Genomic DNA, 19,125 nt, shown 5'->3' with positions numbered 1-19,125 from the left:
CTTGTGACGGAAATCAAGACGTCGTGCACACAGTGGCTTCAACAACCAGCAGCTGTTCACAAACTAAACTTTTGAGTCTACAGTTGTGTTGGCTCCTGTCAAGCTGCCAGATTGTCGAATGCAAAATGCAAAGTGGAAAACATTTGCCCTTGTCTGAAACACTTCTGCATATACCTGGGACAGTTCAGAGGTGATTCTTTTTGATTCAGGCAGTCAGTCTATTAATAAAGATATTTGGCCAGCTAAGCTTTACTCAGAGTAGAACCCGTTGAAATTAATGGACCTAATTTAGTGTTCATTAACTTCAGTCGGTCTACTCTGAGTCAAACTTAGTTGAATGCCACCCTAAGAATAGTCAGGAAACAGGAAAGGCAAATACAAAAGACTCTGTATCCTAAATGTGGGAAAGGAACCTTGTTATACTTATAACAGCGACCTTGCCAGAGACCAGATGTGTCATATTAAAGAAATTCAGTGAGCATGTATAAACTATGAGAGACATGGACAAACTTTAAAAGAGCTGGAGCATGGGAAACAGAACGGTTTGGGACATACAAAATGGAACTGGAGCTTAATGTGCTACAGATCTGCAGGCTCAGAGTACAGCAGAATCTCTGCAGTCTTCTGTTAATAATCACCGCCAGCTTAGTATTCCTGTAGGTTTTTTCTGCTTCCCTTGAAAACTAGGGAGAATGACTGTAAATTCCATCTCCTTAGCATCTTTGGGCCTGAGAAATTTCAGATCTTTTCCCATGCGAGTAGTAGTCTGTCGGCAAGGGTGTATGAACTTCCAACACCTTTTGCGGCAAAGGGTGAGTGAGTAATGATCATTCTCTCTCTCTCTTTTTCTCTTGCTCGCCCTTTCTCAGCTGTACAATTGTGCTAGCTGTGCCTTTGTGCTGCCTTGTAGTAGTGTCCTAATTTGCATTTCAGATGAATGGATGCAATCCTGATATCACTCATCTCCTTTCATTCAGATCCACTGGGCTTTAGCGATGGAAAAAATCTTGCTGCAAAAGATAATTGGAGTTCCTGCTTGCACCCCATGTGGCTAGTATTGCACATCCCTCATTATTTGTATATATGAGCACCTACTCAGAGTTAGGCCCTGGTCAGTTGGGCGATTTGAGTTGCCACAACTACGCCGTAGTGCACTTGAGAGTATGTGCAGAACAGAAGGCCAGAACGAGGAGGGCATCAAATCTTGTCCTCGTTCAGGGCTCCATATTACCAAAGTCCACCCCTTAGCCTTGAACCTTCTTGCATTTTAAAGATCAAAACAAGCACCTCGAGTTGAATCTGAAACCCTAACTGGCTACAGGCTTAATTTTGTACTCCTCTCTATGTAAACATTTGATTTCTTCACCTATTTATTTTCCTTTTGTCTTTTAGTTTGTATCGGTCACTGGTGCACATTCCCATAGATCATGGTAAGATCCTTTCTATTTGTTGATGGTCTTTGGCATGTATCAGTTTAGTATTCAAATTGTGTGCTGTGGTACCTAGATCCACATTAATATATTGTTGTTGTTCGTTCAACGCTTTTTACAAAACCTCTCGAAGCAGCATACGAAAGGTTAAAACACAGAATCCATTGTTACTAAAATTGATATTCACATATGTATAGGCTTGTCAAAGGTGCTCTGAAGTGTGAGAAAGGAGAAGAAGCTAGAATAGCCTGGGTGGGTCCTTCTACCACACAGCTCTCAGTAGCTCTGGCCAAGTTGGCTGATCTCTTGCCCAATACCACCATAGGGCTACTTACAAATCATATCGCCTTGTGTAAAGGAGGTGATGGGGAGAGACACACAACAGAGCAGCCTGTCAAGATAACCTGATTGAGGAGGCAGGCATGAAATGAGCAGGCAGGGGCATCTATCTCAGCTGCTAATTACCCAGTGACAAGCATGGAAGGCAGCTACTTCAAGCACAAGTTGTTGCTTTTTAACCCCAGTGGCATATTATTTTGTGTTGCAGTCCTACTACACTTGCTTGCCTGGTCATAAGCACCTTTGAACTCATTGGGACCATATATATATATATATATATATATATTTGCTTTCGTAGATTTTCACGGGTACAGGAATGCAGGTTTTGGTGTCCTCGGGTGTCTTCCCGTGTAAAAGTTGGGGTGTCTAGGCGACGTTTCGACGAGGTCTCACTCGTCATCTTCAGGCTGGTGCTTTCGGCTTCTTGTTACTGGAACAGAGCGGGATCTCAATGTTTGAGTTCCTATAAATACTGTAGAGGGGGTGTGGTGTCTAGCCTCCAATGTTCTGGGCAGAGAGGAAGTTCCCAGGCTAGTGTGCCTTTTCTTCTTTTGTTCCTTAATTACTTGAGAGATACCTTGAGTGATTTCTTGAGTGATATCCTGAGTACCACTTAGGTGGGTCATTAGGTGTGGATTAGTTGCTAAAGTCTTTGTGTCTTGACCTCTTGAACTTTGTGAAGAGTTTTCCTGAGAAGATGGCTGTATTGCACTTAGTTGTGCTTTGGCTTGGCTTCGTGTATAGGGGCGAGCTGTGGTTTTGTGGCTTGTGTCAGCCAGATCTGTGTAGGGATTGCAGGGGGGTGCAGCATCCGGAGGTGCCACCATGGATTGGCTACTGGATGGTGTCAGTAATTCATCTGTGGAGAGGGTCTGGGTTTGGGTCTGGTGTGGTTGATTGGTGTTGGCGTTCTGTGTGCCTCTGGATCTGGTGTCAGTTTTTGTGGGGAGGGCTAATTTCCAGATGTCTGGCAAGCGGGATGTGTCGTCACGCTTGTTCATGTTGTGAGGGTGTTTCTCTATCTCGATGGCTTCCATGATTATTCTCTTGTGGTGATGTTCCGTGTTAAAGAGCAATTTGGAATCTGCAAAATTAATTTCGTGTCCTGTTTCTTTCATGTGTTGGAAAAGAGAGGAAGTTTTTTCTTCTTTTTTGACGGCATTCTTGTGTTCTGCGATACGTGCATTTATTCGTCTGTTTGTTTGTCCAATGTACGTGGCTGGGCAGACTTTGCAGGGTATTTCATAGATCCCTTGGTTTTCCAACTGGATTTTATCCTTGGGGTTTCTGAGGATATTGGCTATTTTTTGGTTGGTGCAAAAGGCTGTTTTGATATTGTGTTTATGGAGGATTTTGCTAATTTTATCTGTAGTGCCCTTGATATAAGGAAGGAGGGCCATGCCATTGTTTTCTTCTGTGTCTTGGTTTTTGGGGGGTGTTTCCTTTTTCCCAAAAGGAAACACCCCCCAAAAACCAAGACACAGAAGAAAACAATGGCATGGCCCTCCTTCCTTATATCAAGGGCACTACAGATAAAATTAGCAAAATCCTCCATAAACACAATATCAAAACAGCCTTTTGCACCAACCAAAAAATAGCCAATATCCTCAGAAACCCCAAGGATAAAATCCAGTTGGAAAACCAAGGGATCTATGAAATACCCTGCAAAGTCTGCCCAGCCACGTACATTGGACAAACAAACAGACGAATAAATGCACGTATCGCAGAACACAAGAATGCCGTCAAAAAAGAAGAAAAAACTTCCTCTCTTTTCCAACACATGAAAGAAACAGGACACGAAATTAATTTTGCAGATTCCAAATTGCTCTTTAACACGGAACATCACCACAAGAGAATAATCATGGAAGCCATCGAGATAGAGAAACACCCTCACAACATGAACAAGCGTGACGACACATCCCGCTTGCCAGACATCTGGAAATTAGCCCTCCCCACAAAAACTGACACCAGATCCAGAGGCACACAGAACGCCAACACCAATCAACCACACCAGACCCAAACCCAGACCCTCTCCACAGATGAATTACTGACACCATCCAGTAGCCAATCCATGGTGGCACCTCCGGATGCCGCACCCCCCTGCAATCCCTACACAGATCTGGCTGACACAAGCCACAAAACCACAGCTCGCCCCTATACACGAAGCCAAGCCAAAGCACAACTAAGTGCAATACAGCCATCTTCTCAGGAAAACTCTTCACAAAGTTCAAGAGGTCAAGACACAAAGACTTTAGCAACTAATCCACACCTAATGACCCACCTAAGTGGTACTCAGGATATCACTCAAGAAATCACTCAAGGTATCTCTCAAGTAATTAAGGAACAAAAGAAGAAAAGGCACACTAGCCTGGGAACTTCCTCTCTGCCCAGAACATTGGAGGCTAGACACCACACCCCCTCTACAGTATTTATAGGAACTCAAACATTGAGATCCCGCTCTGTTCCAGTAACAAGAAGCCGAAAGCACCAGCCTGAAGATGACGAGTGAGACCTCATCGAAACGTCGCCTAGACACCCCAACTTTTACACGGGAAGACACCCGAGGACACCAAAACCTGCATATATATATATATATATATATATATATATGAATAATTTTGTAGAGTATTGTTATTTTTGTGGGGGGTCACAGGCACATTTTTAACTGAGAGACTGTGTGTGTGTGTGTTTAATGGGGAAAGGGGATGGCCAGTGAGTCCTTCCTTAACAAACGAGCATTTTAAAGCTTTGTCTCATAATAAAGACATGTGCTCAGATTGCTTAGAATGGTTAAGCGTAAAGAGGGCATCATGGCAGATTTGGAGGAAGGAGAAATGGGGCGTGAGGCGGGTGGGCCTTTGGGACCCAACAAACATTTGTTGGATTCTGTCTCTGTGTTTATCCCTGCAGCATTTGAGTGGTGCTGCGAAACACAAATGCCTCTGGGCAGCTTGCAGCGAATAGTTGCAGTACATGGATAGCAGTTGGTTACAGAGTCCACAGTGCTGATTCTATGTGAAGAAGTGCATGTGCTGCTGAAAACAGTTGAGTCATGTACCTGTATGTAGAGGAATCAGAAATATAGGAGGAGGAAAGACTCTGAGGATGGATAAAGCCCCTCCTATATAATCAAGAAGAAGTTGAGCTCAGGAAGCCCTAACTGAGGAATCTTCCTCTCCCTTCACTCCATTGGGGCTATTTCACAGGTTTGCCCCCAGTGTAGAATTGACAAGAAGCTGCAGCCAACCCCTATTAGGAATTAGTAGCTGTGTTTGCAAACACTTGTTTGTTTGCAGCTCTGTTCCACGTATTTATGTGTCCCCCTAAATGACACTTGACCGCTTCTTGCAGGGTAAATAAGGAAGCGGCTGGGAATAGGAGTCGAAGCAAAATGCAATTTTTGGCATAATAAATGCACAGACCTAAAACCATGAGTGTTATGTTGCATACATTTTAAGACATGAGATTCTCGAGATAAGAGGTCTGTGAAAGGTAGCACTGCAAGCATAATACACAGTATTACCTTGGATCCCGAACACCTTGCAAGTTGAACGTTTTAGCTCTCAAATGCCGCAAACCCAGAAGTGAGTGTTCCGGTTTGCGAACGTTCTTTGGAACCCGAACGTCCTCCGTGGCTTCCGATTGGCTGCAGGAGCTTCCTTGGTTTTGGAAGTCGAACGGACTTCCAGAATGGATTCCGTTGGACTTCCAAGGTACCGCTGTATACAGCTCAGGAAGGCCATATGTTGTGGTGAAGAAGATGATGATGGTGATGATGATTTGGGTTGTGTCCAATTGAGTTCCTCCACTGATGGAAGGCTCTTTGATCCAGTGGAGGCTTCTATGAGCCAAAAGGAGAGAGGGAGGCGATTTCTGCATAGTGCCCCTTTCTCTGTGCCACCTGCCATACTGTTCCCCAATCTTCTGGAGCGGATTTTGAGAGGGATCTGCAGAGGAAAGAGGGGGAAAGTGAAAATCACTTTCCAGTAACAGAAACCTCATTTGGGTTACAGAGCCAGTGGAAAGACCCAATTGGAAACAGCCTGATGATGGTGGTGATGTGTAAACAATTGTTTCAACTGATGCAATGCATAATACAATTGATTCAACTGGGCTTTATAGTTCTCTCTCTCTCTCTCTCTCTCTCTCCCTCCCCCTTTTAAATGTTTTTAAACACCTAGGCTTCTTCTTAACATTCCCTACAGCATTCTGAGGTTTCCCAGGGTCACTTCCACCCCTTCTCCTCCTCCCCTTCCTCCTCCTCCCCTCATTCCCCCTAAAAGAAGTATTTGGCTAAGCATCAGAATCACAATTCTGACTACTTGAAACGATCCTTTGTGCTCCTCTCCTAAATTAACAACAGCTAGGCAAATCAGCCAGCTGTATTCCACTTTCTTTGCTGCAGTCGCCACCAAGATCCGCTTGAGAAACAGTTTGGTTAAAAAGAACAGCTGATAATATTTTGCGCTTCAGCATTGCCTTGCAGCGGAGCAGGAGAGAGAGAGAGAGAGAGTAAACAGCCACTCAAAACTGTTAGAACTATTGGTGATGTATACTTAAAAATTCAGTGAGTAAAGCTAGCAAACCTTATTAAAATATAGTGCAGTTGCTTTCAAAATGGATACTGTCTTGACTTGGCTATGTGACTAATTCAGAGCTACATAGGTAAAGGTAGCACGTTAGGGAAAAGGTTAAGCTAGTGGACATTTGATGTGGGTCACTTTCAAATGCACAGCGATCCATGTACTTTTTGAGATGATAAAGTTCTGGGATGCAATTCTACCAGATGCTCAGAATGGTACAATCACCACCTGGCATTTTATTTTCATCCAGAATGTGGTGTACCAAACCCGGAACCGAATTGATTCGGTTAGATCCAGACTTGGTAATACTTAAGAGTAGACCCACTGAAATAAATATGGCTTCTACAGCTAAGGCTGCAGTCATAACAAGGAAGTAAGCCCCATTAAATTAAACAAGAGTTGGTGTAGTTAGGACTGCACTGTAAGTCCTGATGTTCCCAATATTATTTTCTGAAATTTTAAATATATACAAAATTGTGAAAGTGTGAACTTTTTAATTTTAAAAGTTGCATATAAAAATAATTTGGAGCTATTTGCCCTTGTTCTTAAAAGCTGGTTTCCAAAGACCATTGGGAGCAGTCCAGCGCCATTAAAATAATGGGAATGTTGCCATTGACTTCAGTGGGATGCATATCAAGCCCATTGTTAGGGCTCCGCCCCTCCCCCACCAAAGCCTTTCAGAGATGGGCTGGGAGGGGAGGGGGAGACTTCTACTTGTATTCAAGTATGTCTGACACAAAAAAGTGCGTCCTATTAGTCCATGGGAACCAGAAAGTGAAACTAGCCATAAACAAAAGGAGACTGACCTCTTAAGACTTATTGTCAAAACTGAATGGCAAGAGTAAATACAATTAGGCTTTTGGAATTCATTTATTCTTAATAGTTTAGGGCGGAATACTCGCGCGGCAGAAGTCAATCCTGTCAAATTCTGAAGCGTTCAGGATTTTGCCTCCAAAATGTATATTCATAAAGCACGGAGACTCTGGTCTGTTTCATGACCTCCAGTTAATCTTGACAGGTTTTTCATGTTGAAATAAGAGTGCAATGTTTCTCACCATATTAGTGAATTGGGGTTTTTTTGGGGTGCCTAGTAGGGAGGGGGTGTCAGTGCCTTGGTTCATGTTGTCTTCACTTGATGGAGGAGCAGGACACCCCACACACAGATGACATGGCATGTCGTCTTCCATGCCAACGCCAATAGTTTTGAGCTCCTGTTCACATGATTTCTCTCCTTTGAAAAAGAGGGAGAGAGAAACGGTATTCATGGGGGTCTCTTCAGTTAGAGACCCCCAGGTCATCTGCATAGTGGAGGGAAGAGACACTAGATAACGTAACTGGGACTGCCTTGCTAAATCTCTTGTCAGCTTAAATGCTTGAGGGATCTCTGCACTCCATTTAGCTCTCACTCCACCGCTGTTTAGCTATTTGAGCATCCTTTTCCACTTAAGCAAATGGGTTGAGTTTGTGCAACCAGGTTCACAAGTGTGTGTTGACAGAGAGAGATGCTTTATTGAACTGTTGCACATTGTATCTCGCTGATTAGAGATGATTTTTTCCATGGGCAAAGGAGGTTGCACATCTGATTGATTCTTCTGTGTAAACAAATGCTGGATTTAATTGTAGGTTGCCTTGAACAGAAGAAGGTGGCCAAGGAGCAAAAGGATACCCTAGTTACATGAGCGATACTCTTCTGGCTTGGATGAATCAAGGGAAATGCACTCCCTTACTTTAAGGATAGAGTTATAGTAGACACAGAGCAAGCACAACCTGTGGCCTTATCTCTTATCCACTTGGAGCTACTAAGCTACCCGATTTCAGGCTCCTGGGGACTTCTGTCAACTTAGGTGATCTTAGGATTGGTGCAAAGCTGCCAGTGCCTTATAAATCAAAATATTTTATCAACCACCTTAATGTGATAACCACCTAAGAGTCATGTGCTTGGGACTGAGCTAATAGTAGGACAGAAAGTTGCATCGCTTTCCGAATTAGTGGCAGGAATGGGCTGCATGAATTAATTGGGAGATGGAGGACATGCTGTAGAAATAATTGATTTTTTTTTATCTTTGCCCATGTTCTTAGGGGGATTCAGTGCTTCAAGAGAAAGGACCATGGTATTCCCAAAATGTCTATGCGAGATACTGGAAGCATTACAACCAAGCCATGGAGTGGATGAGCAGGCACCGATATGCTTACAGGAAAGCCATGGAGTCCTTGTACAATCTGCCATTTTCTCCTTCTGAAAGTCTTCCCAGTGGACGCTACTCTGATTGGGATGAAGGGGAGCCCCTGAGGACCGGGTCCTATTCTGCTTTCACACGAGGGAGCCAACCCAGGCTCCCTCCCAGGTCTCAACATGCCCCACGTAATGCCGCAGGCAGGGGGGTCGTGGAGAGCGATTCTGAAACAGACACCGACTCCGAAGACGAAGCAGATATCGAGTGTGACTTGAGCAACATGGAGATCACAGAAGAGCTCCGCCAGTATTTTGAGCAAACAGAGAAGCACCGGGAAGAGCTGCGTAAGTGCCTTCGACCATGTTCCCCATGTTATTAATACAGCTACTCCCTTCTCTCTTTCTTTGATCTATAACATACATACACACATACATACATACATACATACATACATACATTTAGTGATCGGTTTTTGGCTGCCTTTTAGGACCAAGCCCTCACAAGCCAGCTTAAAAGGTAAAGGTAAAGGTACCCCTGCCCGTACGGGCCAGTCTTGACAGACTCTGGGGTTGTGCGCCCATCTGACTTTAAGAGGCCAGGGGCCAGCGCTGTCCGGAGACACTTCCGGGTCACGTGGCCAGTGTGACATCGCTGCTCTGGCGAGCCAGAGCCGCACACGGAAACGCCGTTTACCTTCCCGCTGGTAAGCGGTCCCTATTTATCTACTTGCACCCGGAGGTGCTTTCGAACTGCTAGGTTGGCAGGCGCTGGGACCGAGCAGCGGGAGCGCACCCCGCCGCAGGGATTCGAACCGCCGACCTTTCGATCGGCAAGTCCTAGGCGCTGAGGCTTTAACCCACAGCGCCACCTGCATCCCACAAGCCAGCTTACACACATACAAAATATTAAAATGGCAATATTTGATGAAAAATGCAAATCTGAATAAAATACCATGAAAAACAGCATTGGAAAGTAAATAACCACAAGATAACAATAAAGCGCTAGTAGCAGCTTAGCCCAGAATAATAACTTTTAAAGCAAATTTTGCAATTCAGTAGCAGGTCAAACATGTCCAAGGGGCATACTTTCAAAATCCCACCTCGTCTGAGCAGCTTGGGGTGACAGAATTTGAATCCAGATCTCTCTTGTCCAAGGGTTCTAGCTCACTTAGGTTTTACTCAGAGTACACCCACTGAAATGAATGGGCCTAATTTTAGTTGGTCTACTCTTAAGTACAAGTAATGTTGGATTCAAGCCCCAGATCGTGGTTATATCCACACCATACATTCAAAGTGCTCTTATAGCGGTTTTAACAGTCATTGGGTTGCGTTCAATGTAGCACTAAGGTGAATATTCTTCCCCCCTCTTCTCCCCATGTGCGCACCCCTAAATCTGCTCTGTGTTTTCCCACAACCGCCGGGAGCAGTTGGTTGAATGCTACCCATAGCATCCCCCAAAGAACCCTGGGAATGGTCATTTGCTGTGAGTTTTTCGGAGAACCTTCACAGAGTTGCAATTCCCATCTTTAAATGTGTCTCGTGGATGTTGACCTATATCTGCAACACAAAGCTGCACCTTTGTTTAGGTTTACATGCAGGGCAGGGCATGGCATGTTAAAGGAGAGAGGCAGAACTGGCCTAGTGGGCTTTTCTGGGAGGAAAAACCCTGCCATTAAGAAATTCCACCCCTTCTTGAAGTCTTTGATCTAATGGCACTGGAATTCAGAACCTGAATTTGTGCACCTCTATCAGTCTACCTCTAAAAGGAGCCCCCTGTTAGTTCATTTCTTTTTTTTCTTTTATGCCACCCCACCATCTACCTTACGTCTTTTTGCTCCCTGCAGAACTGCTTCTTCAGTTTGTTTACCATGGCAGAAATATTCCTAGAAAAACCCCCTTCTTGAGGGTCTTCTGAGAGCCAGTGTGATGTCGTGGTTAAGCATGGTAGACTCATAATCTGGGGAACCGGGTTCACGTCTCCGCTCCTCCACATATAGCTGCTGGGTGACCTTGGACTAGTCACACTTCTCTGAAGTCTCTCAGCCCCACTCACCTCACAGAGTGTTTGTTGTGGGGGAGGAAGGGAAAGGAGATTGTTAGCTGCTTTGAGACTCCTTAGGGTAGTGATAAAGCCGGATATCAAATCCAAACTCTTCTTCTTCTTCTTGGCTGAGCCTGAAAGCCATAAGGTGCTGTCAGTGTACTTGTTAATACAGTGGTACCTGAGGTTACGAACAGTCCTGCTTACGAACACTTCAGGTTATGAACTCCACAGACCCAGAAGTAGGTGTTCCGGGTTGCAAACTTTGCCCCGGGATACGAACGCAATCCGCTTCTGGGGCCGCGGGAGGCCTATATAGGGAATGCACGCCTCTGGTTAAGAATGGACTTCCGGAATGAATTAAGTTCATAACCTGAGGTACCACTGTATAGACATATGAATCTGGCACTTTTAAGGTTAAGTTTAGCAGATAGTTGGAGCAGCCCAATGGAAATTCCTGGCTGTGTTGTTGGAAGTCTGGAGGAAGCCCTGACGTAACCTATAATATGGATCAGCCATTTGCTTTTCTTTCTTTCTTCCTTTGGCTTGATTCCAGGACATCTTTAACCTCTGAGTACTGCAGGAAGTTGGCTTTCTCTCTTTCCAACCCAACTATATTCCACTTTCATAATCGGAACTGTGCTGTATTTGGGGAGAGGAAGCCTTTAGACAAATCAGTAGCATCTTCTCTGTGTAATAGTTTGTTAAAATGCCTTGGGGTTAAAAGGGCTTTCGAGAGTTTTTTTATTTTATTTGACTGGCGTAGTTTTACCATGTGAAGAAAATCATGATTCCCTTGTGCGTTTTATACTGAGGCTTTCACAAAATGCAGCGCCTGTTTTCTAGGCTAACAAGAGTTCCTTGCTCAGCAGCCGTTTCAGCCACTAGAGTGTCTATTAAGAATAACAGCAGAGATGGAGGAGGAAGAGTGTCTTTCCAACTCTATTATAGCCTGAGTGGTGCCCCCGCTCAGCCCCTTGAGACCTGGGTGTGTGGAAGAGATACACCAACACTGCCTTTAATTACATAGAGCTATTGATTTTGCAGAGTGCAGTTTTTTAAGCAGAACAGAATTTCAGGGCGGAATTTGATTAGGCCAAATGCGATAACCGCATTACCGTGCTTCCTCTTTCATTCTCTGCAGAAAACCCCTCGTAATATATATTGATATTGACGGAACTGTAGACTGTTTAAAAAGAAGAAAGAAAAATGCCAGGCATCATCACTGTAATCTACAGTTCTCCCATGCTTATTGGCTGGAGGAGGTGGCAGGAGGGAGAGATAGTCCGAAGCAGGAAACCTCCTGTGCTTGTAGAGGAATCCTTGCACGTTTTATAACCCTGGAAAAAGTTCTAAAAAGGCAGGAAGCCTCTATGATCACAGGAGCCAAACTCATAGGGAGTGACGAGAATGGCAACTGGGGGTGGAGCTTAATTCACCTGGCCGTGGAGCCCTTCCCAGCTTCTTGACTTAACAATAAGAATGAGGGTATTTCTCTTTCCATTTCTCCTTTTGTCCTGTTCTTTCAAGCCCTCAGCCTATTTCTCCCGGTCTCAATCCACAGACTCTAGCCTCTTCACTCTGCATTCATTGATTTTTAGTAGGACACTGACACTGGCCTGATTCAGCCAACCATCGTTTCCTCTTAAAAGAATGCACTTCTGCTTCTCAACTAAGCACAGTTCCCCGTAGCACTAGAAGTCAGAAATTTTACTTCTAAGTGCAGCTAGGTGATGGTTATCAAACCATGGTTTGAAATCATAGTTTGTTAGCTAACTTCAGCTCCTAAGTTTGGACATAGTGGAGAACCGTGCTTAGTTCGAAAGTTGAAGTTGAAGCCTGTGGCAGGGCGGAGCTATCTAAAATCCCAATGAGGGCAAATGCTGGGATGACTCTGGTTCTTTTGCATCCCTAAAATCTACCCCACCCTCTTTGTGCAACTTACCACTGCTCATTGCCCACCTTCCTAGTAATATGTGCAAAGTGAGGGCAGTCCAGAAATTTTAAGGTGCTTTGACAGGTACTGAGGCCTGTGGACCTTGTCATCTTCACCCTGCAGCAAGACCTCCAGACCAAATCCAAAGTTGTGGGCCTCGTTTGGGGTTTTCAGGAGACAGAGGGGGAAACTATCTTCCAGATTAATTCCAAATCAGATTTAATTCTGATTGGGAGTGTGGTGGGTTTGCCCATTACTAGTGATGTGTTGTGACTTAATACATGGTTTGCTGTCTGTGCCCATGGAATGTTCTGGAAAATCCCAAACGGTTGAGAGGTGTGGTCAAGACTGAATATAATCCTTTTAAAAAAACCTACTTCATATTCTTTAGAGTCAAGGGTAAAGAAAAAAGAACAATAATTGGCCTTAAAATATTTTTCATTCCTTCCTTCCTGCTTTCCGCCCTCACTCCAGGAACCTCTTCAGATTCTGACAGCCTGTGGGCTTCTATACACTGCAGCCTCAGTTCTGTGCGCTGCCTCGACTCCCAACTTTGACAGTGAAGCATTTTTTAAACTGGCAACTCCTGAAACCCTGCGCCTGATTTAACACTCCAATAAGGATGTGTTATGTCTCTCCCCCTTCCTCCACCAAACCCACTCTTTTTTTCTCTCTCTCTCCCTCTCTCTTCAAACAGCTTTTCTTTTCTTTCTTTGAATTCTTCTCAAGTGCTCTCCAACCCTTTGTAATTCACATCATGTGCTAGGCTCCTAGATGGCCCCCAAACTAGCTGTGCTAACCGTGCTTAGCTGAGCTTTTACAATATGCCAAGTTATTTACATCATTGCACTGTAGAGAGTAATATACCGCAGGCAAAGTGTGGAAACAACTGTTAGAAAGCTACAAAATGATTCCTTCCCAGCAGACCTCATCCATTTGCTTCTTCTTCTTGTTGTTGTTTTTCCAGTAAGGAAATAAGGCTGCAGTTTTGCACACACTTACCTGTGAGTAATCCCAGTAGAACTCAGTAGGATTTTGAAGTAGACGATGTACATAGCATTGCAGTATAAGACTTTACATCCGGTGATTCTCCCTCCCACCACCGTATTCAAAATTATTTAATAGCTTACATTATTGCTTTAAATTGGCAATTCTTTCTCATTGTTCCTTGCAGAACTGGTAATTCTAACCTGCAGGAGACTTTTTGTGGTTGTGTTTAAATGACTTCCCAGAGGCTGTTTATGAAGAGCATGAAGTCATTTTTCCGGGTTATTGCACCTGTCAGATGTATCCAGCATTCTGTTGTGAAGCTATTCAGAAATGCTGGTTATAAAGAACACGAGACAGCAAAATAGCCCTCTTAGATTTGCCGAGAAGTTCTTAAAGCTGAAAGGAATATAAAACACTGGCAGAAGCTTGCAGAGTTCTTGAATGATGGGTGGCCTCACTTTCAACACATCCATGCTCAACCTAAGAATTTTCTTTGCCTTTGATTTTTCTGCATATTAAATCAAGCAAGATTAAAATCAAAAACATAATAGAAGGCTGCTTATTTGCTGATCAGAAGACCTGAGGCTCCCCTGCTCCATTGCAGTAAGGTAAAGGTAAAGGGACCCCCTGACCATTAGGTCCAGTCGTGGCCGACTCTGGGGTTGCGGCGCTCATCTCGCTTTATTGGCTGAGGGAGCCGGCATACAGCTTCCAGGTCATGTGGCTGGCATGACTAAGCCGCTTCTGGCAAACCAGAGCAGCACACTTACCTTCCCACCAGAGTGGTACCTATTTATCTACTTGACGTGCTTTCAAACTGCTAGGTTGGCAGGAGCTGGGACCGAGCAACGGGAGCTCACCCCGTTGCAGGGATTTGAACCGCCGACCTTCTGATCGGAAAGTCCTAGGCTCTGTGGTTTAACCCTTTTTAGTACAGCAGCACCTCGCATTGTGAGTGGGGCTAACAATTAGGTATCACTTGCTGCTGCTGCTGCTGCTGCTGCTGCTGCTGCTGCTGCTGCTGCTGCTGCTACATAAGGACTTTTTTCATTGTGTTCCTTTCTAGAGCAACTGTAGGTTGCAGGACAACTGAGCCCTGCAGTATATCCAATCTGATCCTTGTCTTGCCTTGTGTCCAGGCTGAACCTGGCTTTCTCTTGCGCCTGAGTTGGGCTTTGCCTTGCCTCACCATATCACACAGTGGGATACCCAGAAAGCTTTTGCAAATCACGTTGCCTTTCTTCAGTGCATAGCGCTATGGCATTTGTTCTTGATCTTCTCAGTATATTTTCTGCCCGTAACTTCTGCCAATGTGGGTATCTGCTTTAAAAAAAAGAAGTAAATAAAATTTGCACATGACTTTTTGCTACCAAAGCCATTGAACAACCACAGGGGGGGAGGGCAAGAGATAGTTTGGCAGGAAATTCACCATGCTTTAATTTAAGTAAGGAAATAGCATGGCCCCAAATACTGTGTTGGGCTCAGGCTACCCAATTAATGTAAGAGACAGTGAACAAATTCCACTGGCTGTACTTTGCGGAGCTGAGATACATGGAAGCGTCATTTCTGAAACAAGCAAAAACGTAATTTAAACAGATTGGCAAATGGCTGGGGCAGATGCTATATTTAGGGACTGAGGGGAGCTTCATGTTGATGGCTCCTTGCAGAGAGCAGTAGACAATTCTCCTCAGGATTCTGGGCTTTCCCACCATCAGTGTCTTTTCTAAGCTTGGCCTTTTTATGGATTTGCTCTGCTAGTGTCTGCAGCTGCCTTAAGGGCCTCCTGTAATTTTTCTTCCCTTCCATGCTCCTTCAGGGGAGCCTGTAAGAACAGCTGTTGGCGAGGGGAGCAAATGATATTACTGCCAGGAGCACCTCTCAGGAAAAGTCATTCCCTCCCTCTGAGATTTCTTGTCAGAGCCCCACTCTTGGCCTGTAACCTTGAAATCCTGTTTCTGTTTCCTGCACTTTCTCTTTTCCCAGGAAAGTCCAGCTTTCTCCCAGCTGCTGATTTTACTGTGGTTTGGTTTTTATGAGAGGAAGATCGAACTTGCACTCTGTTTGGTCCAAACATTTAAGATCCTAGATTAGATTATATCAATTGCCTGTTTCTCATTTGTTGCTTCGCATCAGGAGACATTTTATGCTTCCTTTTTTTTATAGTCATGTATTGCCTTTTATTAAAAATGGAGCTAAAAAGCTTGGAAATGATAGATTCCTTCAAAAAGGAGAAGAAATAAAGAGGCAGAAAACAGGCCTCATCAGATGGGCAGGATGTAAATAAATTAATAATAATAATAATAATAATAATAATAATAATAATAATAATAATATTCACCACCATCCCCTTCCCAAGACCTGGTGGACTAACAGTTTTTACAAGATGTGGAAGAATACCTCCTTATGTTTTTATCCCATTCAGAAGAGACATTTATTTTGAAAAATATTGTGTCTGAGAGTGAGTAAGCGAGAGAGATTCTACATTTTACTGTTAAATATTTTAATCATAGAATTGTAGAGTTGGAAGGGACCCTGAGGGCCATCTAGTCCAACCCCCTGCAATGCAGGAATATGCAGCCATCCCATAACAGGGATCGAACCTGCAACCTTGGTGTAATCAGCACCACGCTCTAACAAACTGAGCTATCCGTGCCCTGATGTTAGCATATATATTTAATGTTAATCTTTAATATCTCCCCCCGTGAAGGGGTGAGCTCCCGTTGCTTGGTCCCTGCTCCTGTCAACCTAGCAGTTTGAAAGCGCGTCAAAGTGCAAGTAGATAAATAGGTACCGCTCCGGCGGGAAGGTAAACGGCGTTTCCATGCACTGCTCTGGTTCGCCAGAAGTAGCTTAGTCATGCTGGCCACATGACCCGGAAGCTGTACGCCGGAAGCGAGATGAGCACCGCAACCATGACTAGACCTAATGGTCAGGGGTCCCTTTACCTTTTAATGTTACATTCCCCTAATGTTGTATATCTAATGCCCCCACTATTGGGTAATACTGTCACAATGCCACCCAGGTGATCCGATTGTGTAGCAAAATGTGCTTCTGCACTACATCACAGTCTAAATTCTGGAAGTCTGCTATATATATAATCCAGAAATTAAGCATTTGGATGTTACAGTGACATTTCAGATTGCAGGAGAGACAAGTGGGAGGCAACAGCAGCCTTCAAAAGCCAGATCCTGGATTCCAGTCAAGTTTAAATTAGAATCTGTTCTAAGAAGAACCAGATTAACATGCCAGTTTACTTTAACCAAAAAGTTAAGTTTATTCACAGAGCAAATGGAACGAAGAATTTCACTCCAAAAATAAACAGAGAAAATGTGAATTCTGACTTGTAATGCTTGTGTTAACTGATTAGAGAGGCAGTTAATTTAACTCTACACCAAAATATCCTCAGCACCAGGCAGCAGGTTTGAGTTAGAAATAAAAAGTCCCCCCTTTGTCCCCAGGGCAGAAGATGTAACATGGAATCTAGGAAGCAGGGCTTTTCTGGTTTGTACCCTTAGCATAAACTTTGCTGTGTATTTATAGGAACTTGTCTGCAGAACTGATGCATGAATGCATGAATGAATAAAATCTTTATTGCTAAAAACTATAAGCCGTCACAATTGGTCACAATGCGTAGAATACAAATAATTAATTTAAAACTGAACAGCAGCAACAGCAAAGCAAACATACAAAAATGCAAAGATCACACCTGGCATGCCCTGCTGTCAGACCAAGATTAACCAGTGGATTCAACATTTTGCATGCACACACAGGAAGAGAAGGTTAGGGATCTGGGCGAAACAGAGGCTGGATACAGACTTTTAGTTACCTGCCGTTTTGTACAAGATAACCTGTTGAATCCCTATCTTTCTGCAACAGATGCTGCCCAGTGGCTAATTCCCATGCCATTCTTAAATGTGTTTAAAATTTGAATCATGCTTTCACTGAAACTTCTCCCATGATCTGCCCACCCCATGTGATTAAACTGCATCAGATCTTGCCAGCTATTAGCTAAATCAGTTTTGAAGGTAGAATTCATCTGAAATATGTGACAATTTGCCACTTTAAAGTAAAGATAAAGGCACCCCTGACTCTGGGGTTGCAGCACTCATCTCGCTCTATAGGCCGATGGAGCCAGCGTTTGTCCACAGACAACTTCTGGGTCATGTGGCCAGCATGACTAAGCCGCTTCTGGCAAACCAGAGCAGCACACAGAAACGCCGTTTACCTTCCTGCTGGAGCGGTACCTATTTATCTACTTGTACTTTGACGTGTTTTCAAACTGCTTGGTGGGCAGGAGCTGGGACCGAGCAACGGGAGCTCACCCTGTTGCGGGGATTCAAACTGCCAACCTTCCAGTCGGCAAGACCTAGGCTCTGTGGTTTAGACCACAGTGCCACCCGCTATTATTATTATAGTAATAAGCCCCATATTTGCTAGCTTTTTAATCTCACCCTTCTTTTAAGGAACTTGAAAAAACACACCATGTTTGTACCCCTCAATTTCATTTTCACAATAGTCAACTCAAGCAAGCTGAACCCAAGGTCACCCGGTGTAGGTTATAGCTGTGTGGGAAACTGGACCTTGGGCCATATATAGTCCAACATCTGTCCATGCATATATTCAGTTACAAATGTCACTATGATTGCTGCTTTCCTCTCCAGTGAAAATGGCTCTTTCCTTGCAGAAGAGACAGCAAGGTGCATTTGAGACAGGAAGCTGCCTGATCTTCCCCAAATCAGATTTATTTTCGTGTGTTTACTTCTCCAAAGAGAGCTGTTACATTCGTTCCTCGCTACCATAACTTTGCCCTTCAACTTTTGCCTTCAGTCCCTTGCCAAGTTTAATGTACTTTCTGAATGTAGCTAATTGTTTTAGAATGCTGCAGCGTGTCGCCAAATACAATTAGAAACCAATCTTAAACTTCAGATTTGAACGGAGTTTTTGTATTGGATTAAATAGCGCCGGTAATGGATATTATGATGTTTATCTAATTCTGTCAAACGTTGTAGTTTGAGGTTTATTAGGAAATGTGTTCCAGATGATTCAGAGCTGCCTTGCCACAGGCATCTGAGGACTTTTGCTCCATATTGAGATTGATGGGGAAGTAGGAGGGGAAGAAAACACACACACACACACACACACACACACACACACACTGAAAGAGGAGAAAACACCTGTTCCTTCTGTAGTCCAGTCAGTTTGTAGCTTGACATGAGTTTAAGGGCTAGTTTACAAATTGCTGTTTCTACATAAGGACAGCTCCTAGCCATAGCATCGAGAGTGGCTTGTCACTTCGTTCTACACACTACATCTGGGTGTGGGAAATGGCTGCCATTTCAGACCGTGATTTAGGAAAAGGGGTTCCATTCCCACCACCACGGCTGTGTGTTTCTACATGCTCCGGACTCAAGGTGTTCCAGTTAGCAGGGGAGCAAAGGAGACAGGATAAGGTGTCCTTCAGCCGTGGCTGCTGGCGCCAAACTGAGCAGCCTCTGCTCCCCTTACCTAGCATGTTATGAGATCTTTGAACCGGAGCATATGACAACTATGCCATCTTCTGAAAGAGTACAGCTTAAGGATGGGAAGCCTCACTTTGCCAGGCAAATAATTGCACTTTCAAACTGGGCTTCTGC

General features: G+C 44.1%; 1 protein-coding gene across 2 annotated transcripts in view; it reads left to right on the top strand.

Annotated features, from left to right (window-relative positions):
• Positions 1–19,125, top strand: part of GEMIN8 (gem nuclear organelle associated protein 8) — a 41,840-nt gene that overhangs the window by 4,969 nt on the left and 17,746 nt on the right. The window contains exons 2-3 of one of the 2 annotated variants that reach the window (XM_083734594.1): positions 1,393–1,430; positions 8,432–8,870. In XM_083734594.1, the coding sequence (XP_083590720.1) occupies positions 1,428–1,430; positions 8,432–8,870 (442 nt within the window). In that variant the 5' untranslated portion in view covers positions 1,393–1,427. The remainder of the gene's footprint in view (positions 1–1,392; positions 1,431–8,431; positions 8,871–19,125) is intronic. The other variant, XM_083734595.1, reaches the window with a different exon arrangement.

This window comes from Podarcis gaigeae, assembly GCF_964106915.1.
Source record: "Podarcis gaigeae genome assembly, chromosome: 4".
Lineage (NCBI taxonomy): Eukaryota > Metazoa > Chordata > Lepidosauria > Squamata > Lacertidae > Podarcis > Podarcis gaigeae.
Note: the sequence above shows the minus strand (reverse complement) of the source record. Positions and strands in the feature narration are given on the sequence as shown.